The 13401-nt window shown below is 34.8% G+C and overlaps 1 protein-coding gene across 1 annotated transcript in view; it reads right to left on the bottom strand.

The window, feature by feature from the left end:
- Positions 1–12426, bottom strand: part of LOC113231910 (cell adhesion molecule 1-like) — a 49129-nt gene extending 36703 nt beyond the window's left edge. Inside the window, exons 1-2 of the mRNA XM_026466452.1 lie at positions 12318–12426; positions 12048–12145 (exon numbers count right to left, since the gene is read on the bottom strand). Coding sequence (XP_026322237.1) covers positions 12048–12145; positions 12318–12426 — 207 coding nt within the window. The remainder of the gene's footprint in view (positions 1–12047; positions 12146–12317) is intronic.
- Positions 12427–13401: the final 975 nt, after the last annotated feature.

Consider the following 13401-nt stretch of genomic DNA (forward strand, 5'->3'; position numbering starts at 1 on the left):
CAATAAGTTATTAATTGCTTATTTACTGTTTCGTTGATTGCATTCAAAGTTACATACTATCGACTGGTTTAGCTGTCAAATATGATCTATTATTTTGTGACGACTATAAAATATAATGTTAGCTTAATATTAAAATATCTAAAATACGTGAGAAAATTGTGTAAAATACACTAGTTTATTAAGGTGCTGCATTACGTTATTTAATTGCAAATTGTCAAATGAATGTATAATAAGTAACTCAATTGCTTTTTATAAGATATAGTTGGTAAATCGAATGTTGGTGGCGGCACCTGGATTTGACCAATCAGTGACTTCAACCAATCAGTGAACTGACCAATCATAGACCAGTTAAAATGGCGATGGTAAAGTGGGGTGTCACCACCAAAAATAACATTAAGGTTTCTGAGATTCAGTTTATGTTGTGACGCAAAAGTGTACGCTTGTGTAAAAAATAAAGTGATACGTAATCGTTTAAAAATATAAGAGTGTTTATTTTACATCGTCCTGTTAGGCAACGCGTTTAACAATAAAGATATAAAGAGTTAAAAATATAAAGGTTATATTGTCAAAGAAATATTAAATAGTGTATTTGTATAATAGTTGATTTGAATTTTATTCTAAAATAGTTTATCTTCAAAATATTCTTGAAGTGTGTGTAATAGCATTCGTCAATTAAATTTTTTCTTATGTCATTAGGTAATTTATTATATATTTGAATGGCCATTTCATGTGAACTAGAAGAACAATAATTTTGATTTGGATGGCTGTCTGATTAAATTATTTTTATACCGGGACGGGTAGCGTTGAGATTGGTCTCCTTGTTTTAAATATAGTTCAAGGTGGTGTCTTAGAAATTTGCATAGTTCTAAAACATAAATCGCCGGCAAAGTCAATATTTTCAAACGCTAAAAGTGTAATTTACAGCTTTCAGTTATTTTTAAGTTAGGTAGGATACGCATACACTTTTTTTGAACTAAGAGCTTTTTTACACTAAGGGCTGTGTTTTGGTTTATACATCTTTTTAACTGTCGTATGTAAATCTCAAGATTTAATTTTTTATTTTTTGTACGTGCATTTTCCATTTTAAATTAGTATCAATGTCAAGCCCAAGTAGTGTGAATACATTCACACTCTCAAATTTTAATCATTTATTGAAAAAATAATATTTAATGGCGTTTTTTGAAACGGCCTAAATTCCATTATTTTAGTTTTATTGAAATTTATATCTAAATTATAGTCAGTCATCCATGAAAATATATTATTTATTTAAAAACCTATCTCATCTCAAAGGTACATCTATTTGCCAAGTTTTATTGAAATATCCCATAGTTCACCACTATACAGGACTTGACACAGGAGATGATACAAATCGGTTCTCACTACTCAAAGTATATTGAGAGAGAAAAACGCCTTGAATTGGAGAATAGCAAAACTAACCATTAAAATAATTGCTCCCTAAGTAAAATTTAGGCGCTATTTATAAAAATGAATGTTCATGCGTGATCAGCCACCCTTAGAGGGGGATGATTTTCTTCAAAATGAAATGGGACCACTATGGAGGTACTCTCTTTCCAACAAAAATAGAATCATGAAAATCGGTTCACAAATACCGGAGTCATCGCGTAACATAAATACAAAAATATATATATACAGTCGAATTGAGAACCTCCTCCTTTTTTGGATGTCGGTTAAAAATTGTATTAATTTGATTTTCAGATATAAATTACTTTTACATGATGTCAATACTGAAACGACGTCCGCAAATAATATACTAGTTGCTTCAAGACATTTTGGAAAGTCGTTTATGTATATTAAAAACATGATACATCCGATAACATTTCCCTGAGGAATTGAGTTGTCACGAAACGAGTGGTCATGAAACTCCTGGTTTCAAAATCTTTTTCACCTATCATTATATAGCACAGGAATCATATAATGTAAAATTTTTCACTTTTTTCTCTAAATTTGTCAATAGTGGCTGCAGTCCTACATTTGCTGTCAAGAAATGGCAAATTTTTGTATTCTGGATGGTGGATGTTGCTGTAGTTACAACTCCTTTTCTCTTATTCGTGCTAATAATACAAATGTTGTGTTGAACGTGTCGAGTATCATGTTTTAATGGATTCATACCATTCGTTTCAGTATCTTGCAATTTTGGTGAACTAGTAGCGCCGTCTCGCGGGGAGTAGTGCTCATCAATATTTATAGTCACATTCTCTGAATTAAAAATATCCAAAGTTGTTCTTTTCATTTTATCTATTCTTTTATTCTTTTTTTGACTCGAGTAATGGCTGATGAGACGAGAAGTGTGTTTGGTGTCAGTTACTTACTTTGCATATTTGCTTTAATTGTTTATTTTGTAATTGTTTTTGTAACGTAGAGTTTTCCTTAAGTAAATTATTAATTTCATTGTCAGCTGCTTCAAATTTCTAATTCATCCTGTTGATTTCAGCTTTTAAATCCTGTAAATCACTCTCAAGACAAGATCTAAGGGCCCGGGACAGCTTGTGTTTAAATTGATTGAGTTCAATGATACCTCAGTTTCATCATCATCTAAGGAGCTGAACGAGCTCTCGGTAGATACGTTTATGACGATTTTTTGCGACTTGCAACATTATCTTTTTGTTTATGAATATCCAACCAACATAATTGACATTTCTAGTTTACTTTATTATCCGTAGTCATTAATCGAAATCTTTGAGGTGAGACATTTGCACATGTTAAATCATATGTTCTGTTACAAGTAACACAAATCACAAATTCTCTATTATTTATATTTTGTTTACACTTATTAAGCTGTGGCAGCCATTTTTTCTTTTTCGTGCCCCCTTGAGTCTAGTAACAATACTTATTTATAGTTTGATAAAAATCACCACAAGGTGTTACCACTAACAACGAGTTATTATAAAAATCTATGAAATGACGATCAATAATTATAGATGTCGTTGTATGACCTATAACTTTCGCTAGTAACTGACAGGTGTCACTTTTGAGTACTTGTGTTTATTGTGGACATGTTTTTAAATAACAATTTCACTGTCAGTTTTCAATTAGTTTCAATTTTGCATGAGTCTAGTACAGTACCTAATTTAAGTCGCTATGCAGCTGTACAATTTTATAGTAAACACCATACAGAGAATGTTTATTTTGACTTAAAGCACTAAGAACAACAATAATTTTTGGTTCTGTCATAAACCACTTAAAACACTACACGCTATTTTTGGCAATAATTTAATTTGATAGACGGTTTTGAAGAAAGAAAATAAAATACTTATAATGTTTATATTTTGTTGAATATGGGTTATTGGAATTGAACCCGAGTGTCATGCGTGAATGTCCACCGCTTTTCGGCTGCGCCACTAATTTGCAAAGTCCGAGTGCCGAAAATTATGCTCACTATAACATGTAAAAAGTAGGTACCACAATTCTTTTGTCCTTCGGGTCTTTTGTTCAATAATGGGATCAAAGTTCAAATTTTAAAAAGTTTAACGAAAATTAGAGTTTTGTTTTAGATTTAATACTATTATACTGCTTTAATTTAACAGTAAAATGTTACAAACACGTACAGTTCCGTTCACTTTAACTTTTGGTGTATTTTTTGTGGAAACTATTGACTTTATGCCACTTTTATGTATTTAAATCACGTAAGAAACGTCCGGCATGTCTACTCTCTTTCGAATTCGCGGACGACGTTTAGTATAGTTATTAGCAATCTTTAATGATTCGAACAAGAGAAACATCGGACTTTATGAAAACATTGAATGTCAAAAATATTACACCGTCCTAACATCGTATACACAATAGAGGGAGGCCCTGATTTATGAATTTAATAATTTGACATTCTCTTCTCTTTCCACACGCAAAATAGGCGCCTAGTCTTCGAGTTGCCCAGCCCGTTGTAGCCCGTTGCCCCAAGTACCTAGTTCTCTTCTATTTGTCACAAGTTTGAAAAACCATTCTTATCATCGAAGTTAGGTATGTACCTAAATATACGATACATCGGGGAACAAAGGGCGTAAATACAAACTATAAAGTTTACTAATAGAATTAAAAAAACGAAACAAAAAAGATTAACGTTTTAGTTCATATCCCTCGTGTTTATGTTTTCGTAAAAACAAAATTTTTGGCAAATAACTAACTATTGTGTAGACCGACCGAAGGAGCATGAAAATTTAACCTAAGTCCATAAACAACTCAGTTTTAATGAAATTGACTATTATGCCTTTTCTCCTCCGCAGTATAGTATAATAGGGTGTTAATGTTATCTCTGGAAGACTTTGAAGCGGGGAACCTTCTTCGTTATAACAAAAATCAAATTTCTTTAACACATTAATTAATTAGTGACCATTGTATTAGATTTTTTTTTTTTTTTTTTTTTTGGAATAACTAAGTCACGAGACCGAATAATTTGTGCGCCTGGTGCGACACGCCTGTGCGTCTCATCTTACAGCTTGACGGCAGAAATAGGTAAGGCATATTTGCGTGGAATGTAGAGAAAAAATGTTAGAAGTATTGAAAACAAGACAGAGATAGATAGCGTATATTTTTGTCAAAACAAACTAACGTTTTGGGCTATATTCTGGTCACGGCTGTCTGCGTCATTCCGAGCCCGAAACGTTTTGTTTTGAAAATGCAGTGTAGCAACCATAAAAATCGTAGAACTCGATAACAACACACTATATTGAAAGATAAGAATGAAGTCTTAAAAATCAATCTAAGATTTTATATCAAAAATAACATTAGGAATAGATGTTTTTCATTTACTTATTTATCAACAGCATCGAAGTCGTCGGAGTGAAGGCATAACAGAGAGCATACCTTCAAGGAATATCCGAGTAATCTGTTCTGAACGTCAATTTATATTTTGGACACCAGTGGAGTAATTATCTCCCCGGAGAGATATTTGGGCTAGGAATATAATTTTCAACATTATCTATGCTTTGGGTATTTTACGTCTCCGTTTGGGTATTTTAGAACAGATGGAAATAATTAGATACAACTATAGGGTGACGTATATTGAATGAACAAGTGAGTGTTGCGTGATCACTGGTATTTCTTTTTTTTTCTAAGATCGGCAGTGTGTAAGCTTAAAAAAACGATAATTTTAACTTAGAAATCACAACCTGGTTTGGACAACTTACAAATAAGGCCCCTGTGCTATGTTTAAAGACATTAACATTATTACACTAGCGTCAAAATACATACACTTACGAAAGCGTAATTTATATTAAGAAGAGCTGTATTTTTTCATAAAAAATAGCGTCAGATATAGAATTTCAACACGAGCATCAGAAATAAGCAGCTGTTTCTCACAGTCGTCTTCATAAAGTCACAAATTCAGTTTTCGTTTCAGACAACCACACTAACTAGCTGGTCTCAAACAGGGACTTCCCCATAGTATTACTGCTAAAGCAATGGAATTCACTCTGAACCAATTTAGAAAAGTTTATTTCCCAAATTTTTCCTACTACAAGTCGAACCTAATACCTCCTGATCCGGCACACACGCTGCAAAACGTTGGGCCACCGAGGTTATCAAATTGCGAAGCATACGTTTTTATAAGGTTAAATCTATAGTGAAACAAAAGGTTTGTTTTCTATGAAAGGTTACTTACACAGCCTCTGCGTACTTGAATGAATGGAAACCTGTAGCAGTGATACGATTGGTTCTTTACCCCCACGAAGTTCTTATTCATTCTTCTCCTGGGAATCTGCTTTTCGAATTAGTAAAAATCTTAAAAAAATTCGACGTTTCAAGTGTTTTTGTTTAACTATGTAAAAAAAATTGCAAATTGTAAATTGAACTAGAGGTTGGGCACACTTATAAAGCCGGGTTTACATTTGTCTGATGTGTCGTGTCGTGACGCGTCAGAACGGTATCGGTTTCATACACACAGCACAGGCCGTCACGTCAGATTGCGACACACTAATATAAATCTAATCATATTAAAAATGTATGAAGCCGATCCGTTCTGACGTGTCACGATACGTGAGACAATAGTAAATCCGTCTTCAATGTTTTAGAATATTTCATAACACTTAAAGACAGAGAAAACCATCGTGAGACTCAGACGTATTAACTGAATTAAAGGATAAGTCACGTATTTAAGACAAATTTTTGCTCGACATGTTTCGTTATGCGGCGGTGACTCGACGGAAACTGCGCGCCAAAGGACCGGGATAATTGGGGCTCTGCAGTGACGGAACACTCATTGGATTCGGATTCGACGCACTATACTCGCTAGAGAAAAGCATTTCATTCCGCGGAAAGTACGTGAAACTATCGAGATTGATCGACATTCGAATTTCAATCATGTTAGTGTATGGTCGGTATCCCCCGGCTGGAAAACAGTGTAAGGTACTACATCTGTGGTTAGTATAGACGAGACTTTAGAAAATGACGTTGTTAGTGTAATGTGCAATCCTGCGTATAACTTTAATAAAAATGAAGCAAACGAGGGTAGTTTCTCATCGACGCCGCCTGCGCCTGGTCGATCGGGCTGCCAGGGCTTTGGCGCGCAGTCTCCGTCGAGTCACCGCCGCGGAATCTCATGATTAAGGACCACAAATTGGTTCGAAACATGTCGAGCAAAAATTCGACTTGAATACGTGAGCTATCCGTTATTTCAGTTAATATTTAAAGACCCATTTAATGCCATGCGTAAACTTATTTTTTAAGTACTTTTCGTTGCATGGGTCAGACTTCAAAATGCTTCTATTTGCAATGATTTTTGGGGCTGATAATATGCGTTTTTGTGTTAAATTTTATCTTAATAGATATAAGTGTTATTTCGCAGTGTAATGAAGCCCTAATAAGGATGAGTTTTTTATGCTTAAATAGGAGAGTTATAATAGTTCACTAACACATAAATTGTTTCATGTAGTTCGTGTTATTTTTATGTGTTGTTGATTAGGTTACTTCAAAAATAGAAGTAGTGTTAGCCAACAAGAAGTGGACAGGCCATATACACCGTAGACAAGTCGGCAGGTAGGGTAGAAGGATGCTTGAGTGGTGACCCAGACATAGGCACAGAAGCGTAAGCAGACAAATGATGCGCTAGACTTTGTCAAAGTGACGCAAAGAGAGACGAGTAAGGCACAATACTGGGATGAAAGACATGCATTGGAAGAGACTTCCATTCAACATCGCGTAGATAGCGGTTGAAGAAAAAAAAAGACATCCCAAAAATGTCCTGTTGTTTGTTGAATCGTTTAATTGAGCCGAAAATATCATTTCCATTATGTGATTGACCCTCAAAATCGATTCCATTTATAAAAAAATCATAAACTTATTAGTTGGTACAATTATTTTTAGAAATATAATGCATTTTTTATCAACTATCATTTCCGACGAGATCATGACTTCCTCAATTTTCTGTTAATAGAGTTTCTTAATATCAAACTGCTCAGGCTGAAAATTGAAAAGGTCTAAACCGAAATCTATTTTGACTTTAACTTGGATGTTTTTTTTACGGTGCAGCAATTAATTTATATTGTTTTACGTATTCTGTTTTAATTGTTGACTGACTTTGTTTATAGGTAATAAAAAAAATACATTAAGTTTTTTTTAATAAATTTTAGTTTAGCAGTAAAAGTCTTAGTGAAAGAGTTAGGATGTCCAGAGAAGTACTGCCACCTTACCTATTTCTGCTTCCTTGCTGTAATGTGAGAACTGCGTTCCGTATATGAAAGGTAAGGGTACTTTTGAAATTACAGCCATATGGGACTTGTCAACTTTACGTCTCGCGGTGACGGGCACTGTGTCAGTGCTCCACAGGTATTTACAGCTTAAAACTCGAAGTGGCACAGTGACTCGATTCTATTTACTGTATTTTATGTTATTTTTTATGAAAAGCAATAAATATGCAAATTAATGGTGTTTATTTCAACAAAACAACTTTTTGTTTTGTGATACCACGTGATAGGACGAACAAGTCATGCATGTGGGGGTAAGCGACATGCCTGTCCATAACAGTGGCAGTGCCACTCAGACCTTTACATCGTAAAGATCACCACTGCACCCGTCACCGTGAGACGTAAGTTGACAAATCCCACCAGCACCCTTACCCTTCCAAACCAGAACGCAGTACTGCTCACATTACTGCTAGGCGGCAGAAATAGGTACAGTGGCAGTACTTCCCTGAACAAACTCTTTCACACTAGAGCTCTACTGCTACTATACAAACATAAAGATAACACAATATAAACGACAAAATGCAATAAAAGGAATAATAACCTAACCTCCGGTTAAAAAAAGCGACCTCAAAAGTCATCCATCCCCTAGTTTGCCACCCTTAGAGGCGGAATATTTTCTTGAAATTTAAATGCGACCAACACTGAGGTACCCTCTTCTCAACAAAAAAGGAATCATCAAAATTGGTTCACAAATGGCGGAGTTATCGCGTAACATACATCCAAAAAAAAAATCATACAGACGAATTGAGAACCTCCTCCTTTTTTTGAAGTCGGTTAAAAATAAACTGGCAGTTCTTGACAGTCGTCGTCAAAAGTCACAAATACATTTAAGAGGCAATGTATACATTTTTATTATTTACGAAGTTTAAAACTATAGTCAAACAAAAACTTTATACTAAAAGTAAAAATCCATGATAGTGACACGTTTAGGTCTTGCAGGTTGTCACGATCTATTATATTTGAATTAAGTATTATACATAACAAATGTGTATAAATGTTTATTTACAAATATTAACCCCTAGAGTTTCATACTCATTCTTTTCAGAGGAATCAGCCTTACGAAAGAATATCAGAGTTATTCGAAGTGAAATTTGATTAACTATGAAATAATTTTGATTATATTAGTTTGAGTTTGTGTCTGTGTAAGACAAATTATAAATTTTATATACCTAGTCATTTATTATACACATTTTGTGAAGTAAGAATATTATATTATGTCAGATATATGTCTATAACACTATCTGCTTATCCCAGTTAGAGGCGGATGTCAAGTATGTATGTCAAAATATTAAGTGTACTGGTATTAGCTAAGTTTTGCTTCTATTCATAGAAAATGAAATTGAAAATAAAACATTTAAACAACCACATTAATTTCTCAAAACAAAATCACAAACTTCAAACTTACAAATTTTTAATATTTTTGTAAACCGTGAAATCTCCCCAAATATTTATCCGACAAATTTCATAAATATTGAACTTCAGTGGAAAGTTTTAACATAAATTATCTCAACTTCCAGAAGAAAGTAAATTCTTGGATCGTCAAGTCTCGCACTTAGATACGATTTGGATGCAAATCTGAGGACTTTATAAAATAATAATTTCAGGTATAGAACGTGATAAATTAGTATTTGAGATCAGAATTTTGAGAAGCTACCTATCTTAGTCAACTTTTTGGTTCTAAAAACCTTCTTACATTTTCAACAGAAAAGTATAAAGGAATTCCAGGTTTTTGGTTGAAATTTACATTTACGTAATGTAATTAAAGATCCAATTGGCTTAAAAAGTTTCTTAAAACGTAGGAAGTGCATACCAAAATGCATTTTACGGCTCACAGGTTAAAGGTTAAATTCGTTAAACACCGTATGCTACTTGTAACGTATAATTGTTTGTTGCGACCCAAATTAAAAATGAAACAATGATCCATATTCTTGGATAACTACTTAGCATAGATTAATAACTCGAGAGGACTGCTAGTCGCGATAGTCACCGTAGTCGGGTATTTAGTACCAATTGGAACAACAGATGTCGCGACGAGTACCAAATAGCAATTTTTTAAATTAATTTGTTTTACATTAAGGGTGAACCAAGAAGAGCGTAATTTTGTGAGTTGTAAGTTGCGTTTTTTGAGTTGCGCAGTTTGCGCTCGACCGAAATTCGGTTGGAGCGCCAAATGAACGTATTTTATTCAGTTAGTTTTAAGCGTTTATACGGGGTGTTTGTGTCGTAATAGTGTAATGGATCCATTAAAAATAGAGTGCATTTATGAAGCATTAGAAGACGATGTTAGGAAAAGAAAAAACGGGGTACATCCACTCAATATGAAACGATTAAAGTAATGGCAGTTTCTTATATTATATACAAGTGTATGTGAACATCCACAGCAATTTGTTAAGTACTACCACATGCCAATAAATGTTTTTCAAGAATGATTAAGCATAGTAAAACCTTTTATTACTAAGTCAGATACAAATATGAGACAAGCCATCAGTCCAGAGGAAAGACTAATAATAACAATCAAGTAAGTTATTCAATTATTTATATTTTAAGCTCCGTATCGACCATTTTCGCAAGAAACAACCTCCACCCGCGCCAGCCCGTCTCACGATGCGACCGAAAGTCATTCGTCATTACGCCCGTGAGTCGGCAGATAACTCTTTTGCGTCGTCGTGTGTAACAAACCGTACTTTTATATGAAACCGAATGCAGCGCAAACTACGCGACTCACAACTCACAAAATTACGCTCTTCTGGCCTCACACTAACAAGCTGCAATTTTTCAAACTCTAATTTGTAGTGATAACAAACAAATCAATTTGATGACGCTTATTGCTTTTCTTTTATTTTGTTTAGGGTTAGCGCCATCTACCCTTATAAGGAAGCATTAATTTATAAATTACTTTGTAACACACAATGCCATCTATTGACACGAATATTTGTAAAAGCTCAGAAAATAATTTTAGCTCATGTTCAATACTTAAATAATACTTTTTTTATAACATCAAGTGACGGGACGAACAAGTCGTGCGCCTGATGGTAAGCTACACGCCTGTCCATAACAGTTAAAGTGCCAATCAGAGCTTTAAATTGCAAAAACCTGAGGGGCAGTACCACTGCGCCCGTCACCCTGAGACAATTTGACAAATCCCATGTGCCTGTTATTTTACCAGCACCGTTACCCTTCAAAACCGGAAAATAGTATTACTGACATTACTACTTAGCGGCAGAAATAGGTAAGGTGGCAGTATTACCCTGGATGAACTCGCACACAAGGAACTCTACAGCTAGTTATAGATACATACTACAAGGAAAAAGAAATACTTCTTATATATATCACAATAAAGAGGACTTATTTGATATCTAGGGCCATTTACAGTATAATTATAAACTACTTCTAGGCTATTGATCAGCGTCATCTAAATATAAGACGGAATTTTGACCTTTTTAAGACGTACGATCTATAGTATTTAGATTAAGAAACCTCTTGAGTTATGCTACCGGTAACATTATTACTTATATTGTCTTCTACTATGCCGATTCCTTTTAGTTTCAATACTTTACTTTAAGATTCTAAACATTAAATTTCTTTAAAGCGACCATTGGCGTTTCAATATTTCTTTCACAACTTTTTTTATGATACCAAGTGACGGCACGAACAAGGCTTGCACCTGGTGGTAAGCGACATCCATAACACAGTGCTATTTAAATTTTGAACGCACACTGCCATTGCGCCCGTCACAGTCTCATGTACCCGTAGTTTCATACCATCATACTAATTACTACTCGGCGGCAGAAGGTAAAATGGCTTGATGTCCTAGACGAATTAATTGACAAGGAGTCTACTGCTACTAACTTCCAAAATAGAAGACCAAAACAAAAAGGTACTATTAAATAACTCATAAATAAAATAGTAATAATCTCAGTACAGAATACTAAAACCCGATCTCAAAAGTTTTTATTTACCTACTATTTTAATTACCTACATCTATTTACCAAGTTTTATTAAAATCGGTTACCGGAAAGTGCACGAAACTATTGTGTCAAATATTTTCTCCAAATTTATTTAAAAAAATTTAAATTTTGACTACTCTACTACGGTTTCCAAATGCCAGAGTTATCGCGTAACATACATACAAAAAAAGAAAAAAAAATACAGTCGAATTGACAACCTCCTTCTTTTTTAGAGTCGGTTAAATTTTGTGTAATAGAGTCACACGTGATAATTCGTTACATGTGTTTTTATCACTATATATAATTTCATGAAACAAATTGTGCTTGTCTTTAAACATCTCTCTTGAAAAGTTGTCATTTGCAGATATATTACGCTAGTGCATACGTGGTACAGGTATTTATTTACCTTAAATGTCTGTAGATTATCGACACGGCAAGTGAGGGCGGCGTCCCTCCCCACTGCCACAGTGACGTTCGATCCGGGCCCCACGAATCTGGGCAAATCTGCAACAAGACGATGACATTTTAATTAGTCCGTCCAGTCTGTTAATTGATTTTGTATCATAGAGTTCTAAGGCTTCACTGAAATTGGTTGTAATATGTAACAACGTGCAATGACTTCTAACAATAAGTCGGGGACTATATTAAACAATGCACAAAATTTATTGGTTGTTACATACGTATGTATCAATCGACATCGACCGATTGATATGTCCCACTGCTGGGTACGGAGTTTCTTTCAGTGCAGGTTTTATCACGATGGTTTCCTTCACTGAAGCGCTCATGGTAAATTTCAAATTGATTTTCTCACTCAAATTCCGAAAAACTCTGAGGTGTGAGCCCAGATTCTAACCCACGGCCTCTGCTTGAGAGACAGTAGGTCAAACCAACAGGCTGTCACGGTTTCGTGTTAATGGAAGCGTAGCAAACAGTATTTTAATAATATTTCAAATCAATGAATCTGACCATATTCTTTATAGTGTCGTATACCTTCAAAATTCACTACGCCATTTAATAAGGCATTGTAATGGGCCCTTCGTACTCTGCAAACTCACGACACCTTCTTGTTTTCACAATAATTATACATTATGTCGACAAGACGACAACAAAACACTTGAACGTTTTTGTGATGCACATCAATAAATCTGCATTACATTTAATGCATATGCGTAAAAGATGGTTCACGCCGTTTGGACAAGCGGACCGATCGGAAAATTAGACGAAATGGGAAATAGACGAATCGGGAAAGTGGACCATTTGGACAAGTGAAAGTAAAAAAAAGTGGACCGATCGGGGAAGTAGACCAACTATACGGAAGGGCACACCAGATACCTGTACCTCTACCATGAGATGTAATCTCATGTAATCTGACAGTTCTCGCCGTGTTTTTTCTGGTGACCGCTAGAGGCGCTGTATAATTTGCCATATAAAATTGTGAGGTAATTTACGTTGTCACTAGCGAGAACTGTTACTGTAATCTCATGGTACATGCATTGGGGAATTCCATGTACTACCAGGCGGACGGAATCCATTCCGGGGCACCGCCTGTAACGGTACCAATTTCGAAAGATTTATTTCTAAAAATGAAACCAAAGGGAACCGAACCCGATACGTTTTTATCCAGCGCCCATAATGCAAACCGTTGGGTTATACTCTTGATTCTTAAAAATTCATCCACTATTGTTCACAAGTTCTTTGCTTTGTTAATTTGAGTACGAAAACCATTTTTTTTGCCACTGACACTTTGCATTTGGCTGCTG

Source organism: Hyposmocoma kahamanoa, unplaced genomic scaffold (assembly GCF_003589595.1).
Source record: "Hyposmocoma kahamanoa isolate Upper Pololo Valley unplaced genomic scaffold, ASM358959v1 66, whole genome shotgun sequence".
NCBI classification, from domain to species: domain Eukaryota; kingdom Metazoa; phylum Arthropoda; class Insecta; order Lepidoptera; family Cosmopterigidae; genus Hyposmocoma; species Hyposmocoma kahamanoa.